Below are 17,316 nucleotides of genomic sequence, written 5' to 3' on the forward strand. Positions count from 1 at the left end.
CATCATGCAACTTCACTGCATGAAGCTTCCACCCGCAACCTTGACTTGCACACTTAGCATTTAGTCTCGTCTTCTCATTTTTAGTTATTTTTAAATTTATTTTAGTTCTAATTGCATGGGAGTGAATTGCAAGTCTTAACTCCTTTTTTGTGCCAAACAACAAGCCTAACTCAAATGTTGGATCAAATATCTCAATTGGATTGAAAATAGAGTAGTTGTCAGTATCAGCTTTGACAACCATTAAATTGGTATTTGTCACATCATCATCACTATCAACCAAATTATTCTCAATAGATTTTTCTTTCCCCATTTTTTCGGACTCAAACTCATTTCTAAGCCACTCAGTTCCATCATCCACATTTTGTGCAAAAAGTGTATCATCTTTTTCTGAATCATCACCAACAGAACTCTCACTAAAATCACTGTCTTCATCACTGGATTCATCAGTAAAAATATCATCATTACCATCTTTTTGTGACTCCTCTGTCAAACCATCATTAACTAACCTATCACTCTTACCCTCTACTACCAAATTTAACCCAATTTCATCCTTAAATTTCTCCTTACATTTCTCTTGGAAATGTTGAATGGGTAAATATGGACAAAATAAGCGCTCCTCCTCAAGGTATATATAAATTTCTCTTGTAAATTTTATCTTCTCCTCACAGATCTTAATCAAACCCGTGTCATTCTCAATCCACTTAAAACCATCATGTTCGACATCTGTAAAAGCCCTCGTAGGTTTCTTAACACCTTTATGTTCAGCTACCTTCTTAAACTGATCTAAAGAGAGCATATCAAATTTAAAAAAATCATATTTAATAACCGCACCACCTACGTACAGATGTTGGTCACCGATGTTGAACTTTCCTCCATAGTGAAGACTCAAGGTAAAATCCTTGCTTTTAATGTCTGCATCACAATAGCAATTAAGCGTACTTAGAAAACCCATTACATAAAAAGGTATTGAAAAAGTGTATCATCCACATTGTGGTCCCTAAATGAATGAGATTTAGTGGGGATGAAAACAAAATCTGAGAATGACATCATACCGTAATCTGGTGGAGGATGATTCACGTCTCGTAGGTCTCGAAGTTTCATTTCTGGTGTAAGAATCTTTACCAATGTTGAAAAGGGGGGAGAAGTTAGGGTACAAATATTGAAGGGAAGTGTTAGGGATCGGAGTTGAAGGGAAGGTAAATTGCACGTGTATACAATAAAAAATATGGGAAATATGATTAGGAAATGTAGTGGCCAAAATTTAAGTGTGTCATCCAAATTTAATGCCACATAAGCTCCAGCCACCGCCTACTAGGATTTTTTCGGCGGAAAGTGACCGTAAAATAGAAAATGGACCAAAACAAAAGAAAAGTAAAAGATAGTGGATCGAAATCCTTAATAGATTGGTTGATGGATTAAAACCCAAAATGTGTAAAGTTATTGGACTAAAAAAAGTATTTTTCCTTTTATTTTTTAAACATCTAAAAACTCTATAAGGTTTTTAATTAGAATGAAATTACGAAAATACTTAAAGTGGGACCCGCTGAACCCATTGGAATTTGGGGCCGTCACTTTCGGAGCAAAGATTCCGCTCCAGATTCCCGTGAGGATCTATTCGAGAAATTTTGTGCCTCACACGTAGACATACGCTAAACTTACTTTATTCCTGGGACCACTGCCACCTACTCTAATTATCATCATTTACTAATTATTTCATTCACATATTATTGTGTGTGAGTTTCCAAAATTTCAAGATCAACAAGATGTCCAAGACTCCAAATTCGACTTGTTTGGTACAAGTAAAAATATTACTTGTAAAATTGTACTATCTGATATTTCATTTTTTCCGTCATACTATTTATTTATCTATTAATTATTTATTTTATATCAATCAAATCATTGAATTTAAATTAATATATTACTTTTATAAATAATATTATTCATATTTTATTTATTTTTAAAATGGCAAAATGGTAATTTATCATTTTTATATAAAATTCAATCAATCAAATCACATAAACTATAATTTATCAATCAAATCAAATACTATATTAACTATTATTTTTTATTTATTTTATATTACATTATATTACTTATCCAAATACTATTAATCTTATCATCGAACCAAACAATACGTTAATATCTATACTATTATTTAAATATTTTACATTAACCAATTTTTTTTATTTTTGATATGTTGTAAAGTTTTTTTTTTTTGAGGGAAATATGTTGTAAAGTTTTTCATGTTGTTTAGCAACTCAAATTTCACATTTTTCTCATTATATCTCTTATCTCCTATCATTGATAAATTTAATTTAAAATTTTAAAAATCATTTTTTTTACTGATCACATGCACGTGTCATAAATATTTTTTTAAAGTAAAGTACAAAATTACACTAATATAATAAAATTGCTGGCAGAACCGACGAAACTTGAATAGGCATGGACTCGAAACTTTAAATTAACATGTACCCTCGAGAATATATAATAATAATTAGCATATAAGAATTTTAGTAAGTAGTGTTCAGAATAACCTGTTTAAAGTTAAAGATCAAAAATGTTTTTTTATTAATTAATTTATTTTCATGCGAATACAAATTAATTAAAGGCCTAAAATGAAATAGAATAAAACTCAAATTACATTATATATTATAATTGAATAAAGTTGGGAGTTGGGCTCCAACTCCAAGCGGCCTATAAATATTCAGAGTGAGAATCCCACTTGAACCCAACCCTCGCCTTCCATAAACAAAAGAAAACAAACGGCAGTGGAGAGCGAGCGGCGGCGAAGGGAGAATGGGCGGTTGGGCTATAGCGGTGCACGGCGGCGCTGGTGTCGATCCAAATCTCCCCGTTGAACGGCAGGAACAGGCCAAACTACTGCTCACTCGTTGCCTGAATCTCGGAATCTCCGCTCTACGCTCCTCTCTCCCTGCCATCGATGTCGTCGAACTCGTCGTCAGTTTTTACATACATATTACTTTTGGGAGATTCACGTACGATAGTATTAGTATTTATTTATATAACATGTGTGTTAATTGTGCAATAGGTACGAGAACTGGAAAGCGATCCCCTATTCAACTCGGGCCGTGGATCTGCGCTGACGGAGAAAGGGACGGTGGAGATGGAAGCCAGCATCATGGACGGGTCCGGGAGGCGATGCGGCGCCGTTTCGGGCGTCACCACTGTGAAGAATCCCATCTCCCTCGCTCGACTTGTCATGGACAAGTCACCCCATTCTTATCTTGCTTTCTCTGGCGCTGAACATTTCGCCAAACAACAGGTAATTAAAATATAATTTAATTTCCAAGAGATTTCTGCAAGTTACTAAAAAAAATAACCGTCATTTTACCTCCAAAATTTATTCATTTCACATTCTATTATACAATATAAAGTCAGAAACAGAATTTAATCTCCTTTTTTCATTCATTCAAGCATACAATTCAATTATGTTTCTGTAAAAAATGAAAATGCCATATCAAAATCGGCACATACTTTGGGTATTGATTTTTGAGACCAGAATTCATGCGCTAGACGTGTAAAAGATTCATAAAGACCCAGCAGCCACCGATGACTATCTCCAACACGTGTGGAATGTTAATAAATATATATATATATATATATATATATATATATATATATATATTTATTGCTTTTTCTTTTAATCGATATATTTTATTGTTTTTGGTAGGGTGTGGAAATGTTGGACAATGACTACTTTATCACGGAAGACAACGTTGGCATGCTCAAATTGGCAAAAGAAGCCAACACAATCATGGTAAGTAGTAACATCGTACGTGTGTGTCCAAAGATTACAAATAAGAATAAAAATCAGCAACAAATACCCTAGATGAATTAAGTAAGGTCTACCATTTTTTTTTAATATCTAAACACTTAGCGATTTATCTTTACCTAAATCGGTCATGTCACACCAACACAACAAATAATTAATCATACCATTCTTTTTCCCTTAACGAACATATGTCGAAACAAGAAAATTCAATTCTTGTACGTGTTGATTGATTTGATTTCATCAAGTAGCTAGCTAATGCTATTATATTCGTGTGACAGTTCGATTATAGGATTCCCACAATTGGGTCGGAATCCTGCAGGGCCGTGGTGGACAATCCGCCCCTAACAATGAACGGACTTCCGATCAGCATATACGCCCCCGAGACGGTCGGATGTGTTGTGGTGGATTGCCAAGGCGGGTGCGCGGCTGCCACCTCCACGGGTGGACTGATGAACAAAATGTCCGGCCGGATTGGTGATTCGCCCTTGATCGGGGCGGGCACCTATGCATGTGAGCTGTGCGGCGTCTCGTGCACGGGTGAAGGTGAGGCGATCATTCGTGGTACCCTGGCTCGTGACGTGGCGGCGCTGATGGAGTATAAGGAGCTGAGCCTCCAGGAGGCGGTGGATTATGTTATAAAGAAGAGGCTAGACGAGGGAAAGGCTGGTCTGATTGCGGTGTCTAGTAACGGGGAAGTTGCTTGTGGGTTTAATTCGGTGGGGATGTTTAGGGGATTCGCCACTGAAAATGGGTTCATGGAAGTTGGTATTTGGTAGGCTAGTAGATATATGCATGTATTAATGTTGGGGTTTGCTTTTTTAGTGGCTACTATATAATATTGTCATAATATAATGGTGTTTGTGGATTACTTACATTATATTAGCATCAATAAATATATTGATGATGGAAAATTTGGTGATTTTATATTCCGCTTCTCTTTACCATGTCCATTTACAATAGCACTACGTTTACTATATATCTTGTGGTTACTTTTTAAAATTTGACTTTACATTTATTATCAAATCTTGCTTTTTAAGTAATTTTCTTTCTCTTTTCTTTCTTTTTTTTTTTTGCCAAAATCTTGCGTTTAATTAATAACATGAACTAGAGTAATGTGTCCCACATCTTATAAGATTAATTATAGCTAGCAAGCTAATTTGTCATTAAAAATGTGATAAATATTATGCCAAATATTTTAGGGAGAACATAATAATTGTCCAATAAAGTACTAATCTATAACTATAAGAATATATTTGGATAGTATTAAATCACAATAATATTTTTCTAGATAACAAAAGGAACATTAAAAGTTATTCACAGAATAGAACGCACGTAAAATGCTTTTGTACTATCTTTTCATTTGATTATTGTCATCTTTTATCTTAAAACGTTTTGATCGGAATCGAGTGTTTCGAGCCTCAAGGAATGCATCGGCCATCATATTTCCGAGACGAACTTGAGCCGGGGTCGTTAGGTGAATTCCGGCTAGGCCTAGGGGAAGCCCCATGGCATCAACAGTGATCACATCCTCCATTGCTAATTGTGTTGCTCTAACCTTCTCAATGAATTCCTTCTCACCTTGCCCCGATGCTAATGCAACCTTCAAACCAATATATAATATCACGAAAAAAAAAAAAAAAATGAAGATATTTATTTAGGGCATATTTGCCAATCAATGAACATGTACCTGAATGAAAGGAACATCATCTGGATCGTTCAAATCCTCGTACAATTGGGATAGAAATCTCTTGGACTCCCGTGGAAAAGTAAACGTGGCATCGTGAATATGTCTCGTTTCGGACTCCCCTTGGTACCACAAAATCGCCCTAAGTTTTCCACCAAACCTAACAGCTTCATTAGTCCTCGACACCAAGCGTTGCCTTAACGTGCTGTTAAAGCTCGACCAATCCGTAATCTTGGTCCCTCCTAGAGCACAAGGGACCAAAATAATGGTGCCGAAATTCGGGTCCACCTCCAGGATTCTATTAGCAAACGCCATCCCTGGACCAACCCCACATATTTTATTGTCGAGTCCTTGGTGAAGAGGATCCTTGGCCACTTCCAACTCGTTTCTCGCGTTTAAGCGGAGAATTTTCCGGTTTGGTTGGCATTCCAGTGGGATATATCTATCCCAACCTTTCTCGGAAACACCGCCTCGACCCACCATATTGCTTTGGCCCGCTAATATGAATATGTTCTTTTCATTATAATCTATGTTTTTGGGGTACAATTTTTCCCTAACAAATTGAATATTCATGGCTATTTGAAGGTAGAGTTTTCCTTCGAAAAAATTGGTGAATTGGAGGTAACCTCCCACAAGAATTAGCAGCATTACTAGAAGCAAGATCCTGTTGAATGAACATTTCATCATTTTTTTTGTGACAAGAATTATGACACTAACGAATATGAACATTCTGTCTCACTTATAACAACGAACTGCACGTTTTTTACATTATATTTTTCACCTATAGTAAAGTGCTATTGTCTTATCGAGAGTAATACATGGAAATTAAAGTATAGTTAATGCAAGCATTTCTTACTAAGTAAATCTAGTATATGGAAGTGATGAAAAATGTGATCAATTTGTTGTCGTGTCGAGATCGGGGCCGAATTAAAAGACGGATTTTTTTTTTATTTTTAAAAAGACAGAATTAAAATGGATTACTTATAATCTTTAGTAAACGGATCATATCATTCCACTATATAAAGTGTAACTTGTAACTTGAATAATTAGCTAGCATCCTTAGCTTAAAGCTATATTCATATTATATTTTGGTTCATTAATTTAACTATTAGTTTATAAATTCCAAAATGTTATTTTTAAAATCCACAAAGCCAGAAGAGAAAAGCCAATACTAGCAGCGTTGGCCTAAATTAAATTTGAAGATTTTGCGGAATTAGCTTTGCTTTCGTTCCAAGCATACTAAACAAAACATTGAAAAAGGAATTCTCTCTCTTTATTTTGTTCCGATTTTTTTATATGACTTAATCATAATATTTGATATAGTTATGCTGAATCCAGGGAGCAGCAGGTTATGGCCCACAATGTTTGTCTCTTTACTTCGTGGGAATTATCAATGAAGTAAGTACATTTACCTGCCGAAGTTAAATTTTCCAACTCCCGCCGAACCATTATTATTTTATGGTATTTTAATCAAACATTAAAATATTTCTCAATGATTGGAATTTCTGTAGCAATTGGTACTTTTCCCCCACTATATTCCCATGTAAGGCAGATAAAATAATCATAATCTCACATGCAACCGAGCTAAGGGCCTAAGGCTAGCTAAACTTGGTTAAGTACCCTTAACTAATTGCATAGACTCGTAATTAGCTAGATTAAGCTAACTAGCTTTATAACCGATGAGATTTGAATATTCTGTTATGAATTATATAAATATTTTTTAAAAAAAATAATAACAACGACAGATTAATAATTGACGCAAAATCTATAATGGTTTCCTCTCTCTCTAGTCTTCACCTTAAATAAAATTCATTAAATTTCAAAATTTTATAAAGAAAAATGATTCATCTGAAAAAGAAATTAGGAGATTTCTCACGGGAACTGCTATGGGCAGGAGGAGATCCGACGATCCGTAAAAATGCTCATTTCTCGGAGTTGAACTTGCGCGGATGTACTGAGATGCAGCCCGTCGGGTTCCAGCTTCAATCCCTTGGCATCCACGCTTGCTACGCTCGGGAGTGTGTTCTCTAACTGAGCTTTTCTTATTATATCTACGTATTGTCCCATCCCTGATGCAATCGCTACCTATATTCAAAAGTATCCAAATTATTTACGTGAAATCTTATTAAAAAAAAGCTGAGAGTTACCTCTTAAAAGCTTTTGCAAACATTATCTCGGCCCAAGATAAATGTGTAATTAGAATGAATATGATACCTGTACTATTGGCAGACTAGGTGACTGCAAATCAGACCGCACATCGGTAAAAAACTTTTCCAACCTGGTCTTATACAGCATAGCATCTTCTTTACTCAAAAGTATCACTCTCACCTTGGTACCATAGAATCCCCAAATCCTTTCCTGCCGCCTCAGCCCGTCTGACCATGTCCGCTTCCACGGCTCCATTCGTGCCCCCGACTGCACAAGGGACCAGACCTATCGTCCCCATGCTCGAATCCCTCTCCAAGATCGAGTTGGCAAATGCCATTCCAGGCCCTATCCCGCAAACCTTGGTGACATCTATATCATAATGGAGTGGCTCTATGGCTTCTTCCCATTCCAGGCCTGCGTCGAGCAGTAGGATGGATGGATTGGGATAACATTGATTTTTAAACTATTGAAAATGGTTTAATTGATACATAATCAATTTATAAAGTCAATTTTACCATTTACCTACGTTATTTTAAAGTCTAATATTTTTGTTAAATTAAAATAAATGCACGAAATTTCAAAATTTTATGCTGAAAAACGAATCTGTCCCAGGTGCCATTGATCACAACTCCTCTACCGGACATGTTGCTTTGTCCGGCTAATATGAAAATGCTCTTAGATGATGAAGAAGTGTTTTCATTTTCGGTTGTTGCCGAACTAGAGTAAGATAAAAGTAACGATAAAATAAGCTGGCAGAACATATTGTTTGTATTATAATTCCTAGTCCAATTATATTTACTTGTCCATGGGATTTAAAAAATGTTTGGAAGCAAAGCAATTGCAACAACTATTATATTCATTAATATTCCACTCGATATATGCGAGCGTAAAACAAAATTGAAAACGATGCATAACTGCATAAGTATAGATTTCATATGGCATGTTTTGTTAAAAAAGAAAAAAGAAATCGACCTAAACAAAACATTATAATTAATAAAATGGAAATAAATCAAAATTAGTTACCGGAGCTTGAGAAATTACGATTTGAATAAATTAATTAAGCAGATATAATCTACTTATTCCGATAAATCTATTTTTGTGTATGATTTTGTGTACTTTCAATAAAATCATTAAATTTAACTATAATAATTTTTCATGCCAAAAATATTGTACGGATATATTATTATATTTGAATTAAATACATCATCCTCTAAAATTTAAATTTTATCTATCCTGGAATAGCCTATGCGTAGCATAAACCATTGCATGGTTATTTGTATGCATTATGCAGCCAACATATATTGAATATAGTAATGTAACCAGCATTATTTGCTTAACATGTGTAAAGCAACTCCATATTTTCATTTTATGTTGAATATCTTGCAAGCCAATGGAGTGATAGTGAAATCTTTTCTACTTGCGAAAAGAAAAACCATAGGATTTCAGATAAAAATACAATGCATTCAGCAGCATTCATCCTTACTAGCCTAAATTGAGGTCGCTAGCGTTTCCTAGTTATCTTCGTCCTTAACTGTGGGGGCTAAGCCCTCGGATTTCTGGTAATTCGAGAGGAAAAATGTAGCTTGGTTCATCTGGAGAAACCTGCATTTCAACATAATTACAACTGATGAAAATAAAATTGTGTAAAAGGATTATCATATATTACCCATTTTCGAATTTGGATTGAAGCACTAAAGATCAAATAATTCCAAACAGATGCTCTAAAACCAATTAGCTGGTTTGGATACTTTTGATTTCAACGAATTTCAAATTCCACCATTTTATTGTTTATAATATATCAAGCATGGCATAGAATTTTCCAATCCTTCCAAAATAGAGGCATTTGTCATTATCTACCAATTCATTCTCTCAAGTACAAATCATTCCATACAAATGTGATCTAATGGAAATAAAAATTTCTCCAGCTTGAGGCGCTTATAAATCTTTCTTCAAACAACCCTTGTTGTTAATCTAAGGTCTCGCCCATGCGTCGGTCAAGCTTCTAATGGACACAGGACACTTGACATGAGCAACATGTAACAGTACACAAAAAATACCATTCAACAGTCCCTACGTGGTTAAAATTATCAGGGTCGTTTATCATTCACAATATAGTACCAATCTCACTGTAACTGCTATCAAATGGGGATTAACGAGTCCTATGCACAGTGTACATAAATGATACCATACAATACAAGAAAAAGAAATTACAACACCTGAGTAAGTCCTGTGATATTTGACGTAGTTGAGTCAGCGTCTCCATTTGAATACGAAGGTCGGTGAGCATCTCTGGCAATTTAACTGGATTGAAGGGGAAAAAAAAGAGCTTAAATATCGATATCATTTGAAGCATAGTCCCCAAATTTAGATACATTTCAAGTTCTGAATAATGAACAAAACCGAATCTATACCAATGACTAGAAATCATGTGTTTTTGGTATCGATAAGATAAGGTCATCATGTCATAGCAGTAGGAAAATTCATAATTTTCGACAGATATAAGCTTTGTTGTACCAAAGAGTCTTAATAAATGTTCGGCTCCATACACACTCGAAGGAGAGATATTATCCACAATCACTTCTTTGTATTGTTGGCGTTCATTTTTATAGAGAAGCACACTCGGCAAAGCTTTGTCAAAGTAGTCACGCAGCCCCTTGACAATCTCTGCAACTGTATCAACTGTCCTTCACTCACCAAAAATAATAAAAGTAACCATTAAGAATTACATGCACTGAGTTGAATTACATACCAAACTTATATGTTTTAATAAACATTCCAATTTTCCAAACACCTACTCATGAAATTGATTCTAGAATTGAGGCAAAGATACAACTTACCAACCAGCTTCCTATAGGAATCTGAAAAGGAGCTAAAGACAAAAATATACATGAACGAAAAATCAACAGAAAAAAAAGAAGGAAAATAACTACATAAAATAGACTTACTTGCACTCCTTTTTAACCTCGCAGTCATGATACTTGTTCAATATCTCGTGTACATTAGGAGACCGAGGAAGTTTAACAAGCTGCATGGAAAATGTTAGGGGATGATATTTCAATTAATCATCAATGATTTTTCATGCCTACCAATGAGAAATGATGTCCTCAAGTTGAACTTTCTCGTTCATGGCTTACCTGGTTGAGCTGAGTTATGCATTCATTGTCATTTACGAGTTGTTTCCTTAATGGCAGAGGAATTTGGATGTTCACAACCTTTTCCGAACGGACAACTCTATCATCCTGCAAGAAATTGTAGCATAGAACTATAGAAGTCCATGGCCTTAACTCACAGACGAGAAATTCATTCGAGAAAGTATAAAGGAAGCAAACATAATTTGTCGAGCAGGGAGAGCAAGCAAAGAAACAAGGCAGGAATGAAGCAATATCCATTTCAAAAATTGTAAGGCTCCTACCACTAATTACATGGAATCTCCTACAATGAATACTAATGGTAAAAAAACAAAAGTTGAAACCTACATATTGGCCAAACTTTGAAAAAACTACTGCCCAAGAGATATACCTCATCAATGGATTCACGCTTCCGTTTCTTGCATCTCACACCTGTGTTGACATTGCAGTCCAGATTCCAGTTCAGCAGTGATTTCTTGAAATATGCAGAACATAAGGAATTGAATTTTAACCATGAAAATCCACTGTGAATTAGGGGAAAAATCTCGAAACATGAGGCCGGGCTTGGCGTGATTCTGTATTTGGCAACTGGCAAGAATGTCTAGAGCAGTGCATAGAGAGAGGTAGGAAATCTTTCGCAGGGTAAAATTTATAAATTTATCATGAGAGGCGCATCTGTTACTTCCAGGAGAAAAGGATTGGGAGAAGTGAAAGGGACCTTTCAACCAGAGCACTTTCCACTGTCCTTGCAGGATGGACAAGGTGGTGCACCATCGGCCATGAAAGAAAATACATTCAGAAGATATAGGTATTCAAGGTACATAAATGTGAGCTAGATTCAAAGTCAGGGCACACCAAATATGAAATATCCATGAGTTTACCCAACCAAGTTTTGGCCATGGTCTTGTATGATGCTGATGAAAATTGCAAACTGCTAAGAAAAAATTAATAATCATGAAATCGAGATGTAAAAACTCTAACCCGTGGAACGTCTAGGGTTATCACGTGATGGGTTCCCAAGCTTCGCATTCTTCTCTCCAGCAACAAGCTTCTCTTTAAGCTCCTTTTGCCTTTGAACATTCTCATCTGTAAGTTTCAACAGGCGATCAATGCCCAACCATTCATCCCACCTGTTCAAAGGCAAATCAGAAATAGTGCTTCCCATAGTTCTTATCACCAAATCAAACTAAGAGAATACTAACTCAAACAGAATTTCCATTCTTCCCATAGTTCTTATCTAGCAAATCAAGATACCCATATTTCCATCCCCTTAACAATTGACATATCTTCAAGGAAAGGAGAATACTAGCTCAAACAGAATCTAGAAAAATGAGATAATTTGTCGAAGCATATATATCATAACAGGAAATGTAGGAGGGTCTGTTTTCTTCTCATGAATAACTAATAATTAGAACCCTCCAAAGTTTGAATGAATCTTTAAGTTGAAACATAATCCAAAAAATTACCTGTTGAAAATTAAAAATCCCTAAATTCTTAGGCCAGAAAAAAAATTCAAGGTATATGATTTTCAGAGAAGATGTTATGCACTCACGTTTTATTCCACCCCTGCAAAAATTTAAAAAAAACAAAAACAAAAGCCATCAGGAAACAATAATACAAGCTATTGATAACTAATAACACCCCATAGTCAGAATGCAACACCAACGGTCACTATAGGCAAGAGTGCATTAGATAATAGCTGTACTTACTCGATAATGAACAAGGTGCATCCATCCATCTTTATTCATCTCAACCTTTTCGATCTTGCCTCCACAAACAAAACCAAAATTAAAGGTGATCTCATAGCTGTACTAAGGAATTAATGCATCAATAATTTCAAAAATAACCGCGATAAATTATAATTTCCCATCAAAATAATCACCGGAAGCGCGTACAATAGGAAATGCACTTAAAAATAGAGTCTTGACATTGAAATAGAAGTAGGTTTTCAGTCAGACAGTGACGAGAGTTAATCGTACCTTGGCGTCGTATAGGCAGGAGCCATGAAAACCAAGGACTTTTTCACCAACCAGAAAAGGGCTTGAATCAGCGGCTACGGCCTTAGCGGGCTTCTTCTTGGCCGCTTTGACGGCGGCAGCGGCGGCGACGGCGGGAACAGTTCTTGTATTGGGATCACTTGACGTCATTTTTTTTATTTTTCTTACGGTGATCAAAATAGTTTTTACGGGATTTTGAATAGACCTTTAATTTATATGAAGTGTTTTTACTCTTTAAAAAAATAAAAAAAAAAATCTGTATTAAAGTTTGGTATTTATTATGCACGATGAACAATATCTGCTACATTAAACTTGAATAGACCACGTTTTCCAGAATAAACAAATAAATTTTATGTCAAGTATTAAAGTAAATAAACAAACCAATATTAATTTATTTTCAGAATAATAACATATCAGTAAAAAATTTATAAATAAAATTTGATAAAGGCACAAGCACTATCGAAATGCACAATTAAATTATATAAAATTAATGTCATTTTAATTTTAATTCAGCACAAACTGTTCCCTAACAATCTGCTTCTTATTGTTTCCGTTTTTTTGTCGAGTACAAATGATAATAAGCTCTATAAATGAACAAAAATTAATTAAATAATATTATTCAAACTTTGAAGAGGAAGGATAAAGCAAATAATTAAATAAATTGGACATTGTTTATTTTTAAACTGATACAACCTCGATCAAAGAATAATGAATCAAACAATACATATACATACAATGTAAAAAACATGAATTAAGTATACATAAATCGATATTTTAAACATTCGTAAAAATTATCTAAATAAAAATTGTGCATGCACCAGCTAGCTATATAGCTAAGTTTCTTGGCAAGAACTCATGCGTTGGGACCAGAATTCTTGATTCCATCTGAAGTTAATGAATGAGTGAAAGCATGTCCGTCTCCGCCATGGCTTGGCCCTCCTGCTTTTATCGCTTCGACATATAATTCACCTAAAATCCTCGTGACTTCTGGATCAATGGAGCTTAGATGCATCAAATTTTTTGGATTACGTGCTTCGACATGATTAACCGATAATATGGAAATCATTAATATAAGAAAAGTGAGTAATATGAGAGTTTTTAAACCTGATTTGGCCATTTATTGTAAATTCTTGGAGATTTTCAGTTGAGGTGTGGTGAAAATATATATAACAAGGAGATGAGACTTGCGGGATGAGAATACCGGAGAGTGGTGCTTGGGTTTATATAGAATGTGATACAATTGAAAATTTGACTGATTAAAATAAATGTCAAATCCGAAAAGGGATCATGTGGTTAAATTAGGTGCCGCCACGCATTGACTTATGGAAGATTATAAAACTTGACAACGATTAAGGGGACAAAAGGGTATTAGTTAATCAAGAAATGGCCACGGACCTATGCTGTGTTCAACATATTAAAATTAGTATTTTTTTAATTCTTAAACAACCAGGGTAAGTAATTAAATATTTTTTTTATGTGAATGCCTTCGTATCCAATTAGACATCTAGTTGATCTAATATTAATCAAAATTCATTTCAAGAAAACCTTAATTTACTTCAACTACTTATAAAATGGTCGCGGCCATATAGAAAGCAGAAGACAATTTTGAAAGTTAACAAAAATTCTAAATTGAACTCTTATAAAAAATTGTGCCATAAAGTGAGAACCTTCAGCGATTTTTCATTTTTCCTCGTTCACTTTTTTCCATTCAACTGCCATGCTAACCAACCACAGACGAATAACCAAAGGAACACCATTTGATCTGTCTTTTTTTGGAAAGAAAAATAACGAGTAACTATATATGCCAATATTTTAATGCTTCCAAAAAAAGACAAAATTGAAGCCACTTTATGGTCAAAAAATACATTCTGATTACGTTAGCGGCAGCTTTTCATATTGAACATTTGAACTCACTACTACTAAACCTTAATTTACATTCAAAATCACGAAGTAATAAATTTTACTTAAAACAATATATTTATCATTATCAAAGTATAAAGAAGTTTGAAATTTTGTCATAATGGAAATACAAAAGATGGAAAGATATTTAGAACAGAAGCAGACCCATATTATTACAAATGATTATTCAAAAAAAAAAATATCATTTGATGTTTCGGTAGATTTATCTAGTTTCGTAATATTTAAATAAAAACACCCGAAAAACTGGTAGTCGATTCATCAGCGAGATATTCAAGAATATACATATATTAAAAATAACAATTTCCAAGTAAAAATGAACACCAATCCTGATTCTGAGTTGGAGAGGAGCGCAAGCACAAGACTGGCTTTTGCAACAGCCTAGAAGGTCGACCTTTTTTCAAGGAAAACTACAATCAACAATATTAATAAGGAAATTCACGTATCAAAGAATTGGTAGAAACATGAGTAACAGGTAAAATGTATCCCGAGAAATGAAGTTAAACATGAGTCTTTCCAGGTTGCAAGTTTTCATTTTGCTCCAAACTTTGATCAAATCCCTAAATGAAAGCTCTGGACAGTTAGACTGCAAATAATGTGAACAGAGTTGAGCTCGATGTCGGTAAGGCTCATCCACTGAGTAAAACCATGTTGGTCACTCTCACGAGGTTCGGGAAAGTTGCAGCTTGCAAGTCCACGAGATGAAGTGGTTGTGAACTGGACATGCTTTGGGTTAGGCAGTCCAGGCCAGTGACCTGATGCAAACCAGCTCCAAAAACAACCTAAGCTCACTACAGCAAAAGCCACTAAGGAGGGGTGATTCTATGTTTTTTGTAGTGAAAATATATAGCGTGTCGGACCCATACCAAGTTTCAAGATATTCGTCCGAATATCTAATACAAATACACGGGAAGTGTTGGATGTAGCTGAATGATCAGCATCGATTCCATAACACAACAAAAATACAATAGTTGCACATGGTGGTGGTGCAATTGCAAACTATCATGTCTCTATAACTTATGCTTCCCAGCAGCATAAGTCTCTTTACACTTTATTATTGCAGGAACACAGAAACTCACAAACCCAAACCAAATTAGTAGCATACTAGCATGGCAAGGCAAAACCCAAAAAAAAAAAGTCGAAAGCTTGAATAAACAAATGCTGAAGCCAATGCCACAAGACGTAGCAATACTAATATAATGGCAACCAAGGACCCACGTAACAGTAGTGCAGAGTAGAACTCCACATAGAAAAATCATCCAGTGCAGATTTCATTCACTTACAAGATTAGTGTTTTTTTTTTTTTTTTGGTTTTCCAATAGGACGAACGTGTTCAGTCATCATCAGCAACAGACTCGGTTTTTTCACTCCGAGGCGGAGTCGTGGAGCCAGCATCCTCCTCCACCACCTTTACCGGCGCCTCATTCTCTGGCGGAGTCGCCGAAACCTCTGATTCACCAGATCTTTCCTTCACAGTTTCCAGCATTCTCTTACTGATCTCCTTAGAATAAACCTGAAGAATCTCGATGCCGTCGTTGTCCGCGGTCGTCTCTGCCCCCACAGTCTCGAACGCCTCCTCCTCGAGGCGCTTTGCTACCTCAACTGCCTCATCGAGTGGAATGGTGCCGTAGCGCTTGAAAAGGATGGAGGGGTTCGTCAGGGTCTCGATCAGGCGGTTCCTCACGGCGACGCGAGTGCGCTCAGTCGGTGGCCAAATGCTGAAGGACGCATTGTTGTACTTCATGCCGGAGGTTGTGGTGGTGTCGGATTGAGGCTCAATTTCGGTCATTGTGGCGGCGGAGGGTGGAGGAGTTTGGGGCAACTCTAGAACTTGGGTTCGGAGAATTGGATTCGGGGTTCCTGACATTTTTGTAATATTTTATTTATTTTTTATGGCGCAGTGAATATAAAAAATAATATTACGAAAACATTCAGCTGTATAATGTCTGTTGGTAGATGGGCTGATTATTAATATATTGAAATATTTGGGCTTTGGGCCTCAATTTCCTAAGAAGACAAAACAGAGTCAAAGCGAAGAAATTCAATACAATTAACAACATTGTAGCCTTATGCTTAATTATTTATTTAAGAATCAAGCTGGGCCCTGCCCAAGTTCAGAGCCCATAAAAAGGGGGTGCTCATTTTAGAATTTCAAGTTTCCTTCATTTTGATCTGTTTAATTTTTTTTTTTTTGCTTGCTATTTAATTAGTACTACATAAAGCAAGTAAACGAATTGCATGACTTCTTCTTTTCTTTTCTTTTTTTTATCAAAAAAGTTGACTTTTTTAAATATAAAAATAATATGTACATTTTAATAAAAAAGAGTAGTCTCTTTAATTTTGAGTTATCCATGAGACGGATCAACACTGCTCATATTTACCATAAAAATTTATATTTTTTCATGGGCGAACCAAATAGGAGATCCATATCACAAAATCGATCGTCGAGAGTTTTTGTCGTTAAAAAATAGGTTTGTGTTGAGATAAACAATGATAATAATGGAGAAAGAAGAATGGCATGCACTTTATTCCCATTTGCATGCTGCATATGTCTGAAATGCACATGGAATGACAATTTGGTTTTTCATGACACCATGGAATCTCACAGAGGAATCTCTAATCTTAACAGGTGAGTTTCGTACAATATAT

General features: G+C 35.4%; 4 protein-coding genes and 1 pseudogene across 4 annotated transcripts; 1 reads left to right on the forward strand and 4 right to left on the reverse strand.

Moving 5' to 3' along the window:
• Window positions 1–2,702: 2,702 nt before the first annotated feature.
• Window positions 2,703–4,704, forward strand: LOC140865420 (probable isoaspartyl peptidase/L-asparaginase 2). The gene is made up of 4 exons (XM_073270063.1): window positions 2,703–2,958; window positions 3,050–3,283; window positions 3,692–3,778; window positions 4,072–4,704. The coding sequence occupies exons 1-4, from the start codon at window positions 2,797–2,799 to the stop codon at window positions 4,567–4,569; spliced, it is 981 nt and encodes a 326-aa protein (XP_073126164.1). The 5' UTR covers window positions 2,703–2,796; the 3' UTR covers window positions 4,570–4,704.
• Window positions 4,705–5,141: 437 nt separating this feature from the next.
• On the reverse strand, window positions 5,142–5,960 carry LOC140861943 (probable carbohydrate esterase At4g34215). The gene is made up of 2 exons (XM_073264942.1): window positions 5,481–5,960; window positions 5,142–5,393 (listed from the first exon to the last, which is right to left on the reverse strand). Exons 1-2 carry the CDS (start codon window positions 5,958–5,960, stop codon window positions 5,142–5,144), a joined length of 732 nt encoding a protein of 243 aa, XP_073121043.1.
• A 1,399-nt stretch (window positions 5,961–7,359) lies between these two features.
• LOC140867442 (probable carbohydrate esterase At4g34215) lies at window positions 7,360–8,386 on the reverse strand (annotated as a pseudogene).
• Window positions 8,387–8,977: 591 nt separating this feature from the next.
• On the reverse strand, window positions 8,978–12,947 carry LOC140865396 (protein MRG1-like). Its single transcript, XM_073270029.1, has 10 exons — window positions 12,733–12,947; window positions 12,463–12,516; window positions 12,306–12,319; window positions 11,735–11,883; window positions 11,145–11,185; window positions 10,760–10,864; window positions 10,571–10,650; window positions 10,140–10,309; window positions 9,842–9,926; window positions 8,978–9,227 (listed from the first exon to the last, which is right to left on the reverse strand). The coding sequence occupies exons 1-10, from the start codon at window positions 12,898–12,900 to the stop codon at window positions 9,137–9,139; spliced, it is 957 nt and encodes a 318-aa protein (XP_073126130.1). The 5' UTR covers window positions 12,901–12,947; the 3' UTR covers window positions 8,978–9,136.
• Window positions 12,948–15,859: 2,912 nt separating this feature from the next.
• Window positions 15,860–16,543, reverse strand: LOC140866430 (MFP1 attachment factor 1-like). Its single transcript, XM_073271414.1, has one exon. The coding sequence runs from the start codon at window positions 16,532–16,534 to the stop codon at window positions 16,001–16,003; it is 534 nt and encodes a 177-aa protein (XP_073127515.1). The 5' UTR covers window positions 16,535–16,543; the 3' UTR covers window positions 15,860–16,000.
• Between the last annotated feature and the right edge of the window lie 773 nt (window positions 16,544–17,316).

The sequence above is a fragment of the Henckelia pumila genome, chromosome 4 (assembly GCF_033568475.1).
Source record: "Henckelia pumila isolate YLH828 chromosome 4, ASM3356847v2, whole genome shotgun sequence".
Taxonomy (NCBI): domain Eukaryota; kingdom Viridiplantae; phylum Streptophyta; class Magnoliopsida; order Lamiales; family Gesneriaceae; genus Henckelia; species Henckelia pumila.

Excerpts from the sequence above, each read along its gene's own strand:
- LOC140865420 (XM_073270063.1), top strand. The coding sequence starts at position 2,797 with ATGGGCGGTTGGGCTATAGCGGTGCACGGCGGCGCTGGTGTCGATCCA. Across the intron at positions 2,959-3,049 it reads TCGATGTCGTCGAACTCGTC|GTACGAGAACTGGAAAGCGA; the intron begins GTCAGTTTTTAC and ends ATTGTGCAATAG. Across the intron at positions 3,284-3,691 it reads AACATTTCGCCAAACAACAG|GGTGTGGAAATGTTGGACAA; the intron begins GTAATTAAAATA and ends TGTTTTTGGTAG.
- LOC140861943 (XM_073264942.1), bottom strand. The coding sequence starts at position 5,960 with ATGGTGGGTCGAGGCGGTGTTTCCGAGAAAGGTTGGGATAGATATATC. Across the intron at positions 5,394-5,480 it reads ATGATGTTCCTTTCATTCAG|GTTGCATTAGCATCGGGGCA; the intron begins GTACATGTTCAT and ends ATTGGTTTGAAG.
- LOC140865396 (XM_073270029.1), bottom strand. The coding sequence starts at position 12,900 with ATGACGTCAAGTGATCCCAATACAAGAACTGTTCCCGCCGTCGCCGCC. Across the intron at positions 10,310-10,570 it reads GAGGTTAAAAAGGAGTGCAA|GACAGTTGATACAGTTGCAG; the intron begins GTAAGTCTATTT and ends TGGTGAGTGAAG. Across the intron at positions 9,228-9,841 it reads ATATCACAGGACTTACTCAG|GTTTCTCCAGATGAACCAAG; the intron begins GTGTTGTAATTT and ends GTTGAAATGCAG.
- LOC140866430 (XM_073271414.1), bottom strand. The coding sequence starts at position 16,534 with ATGTCAGGAACCCCGAATCCAATTCTCCGAACCCAAGTTCTAGAGTTG.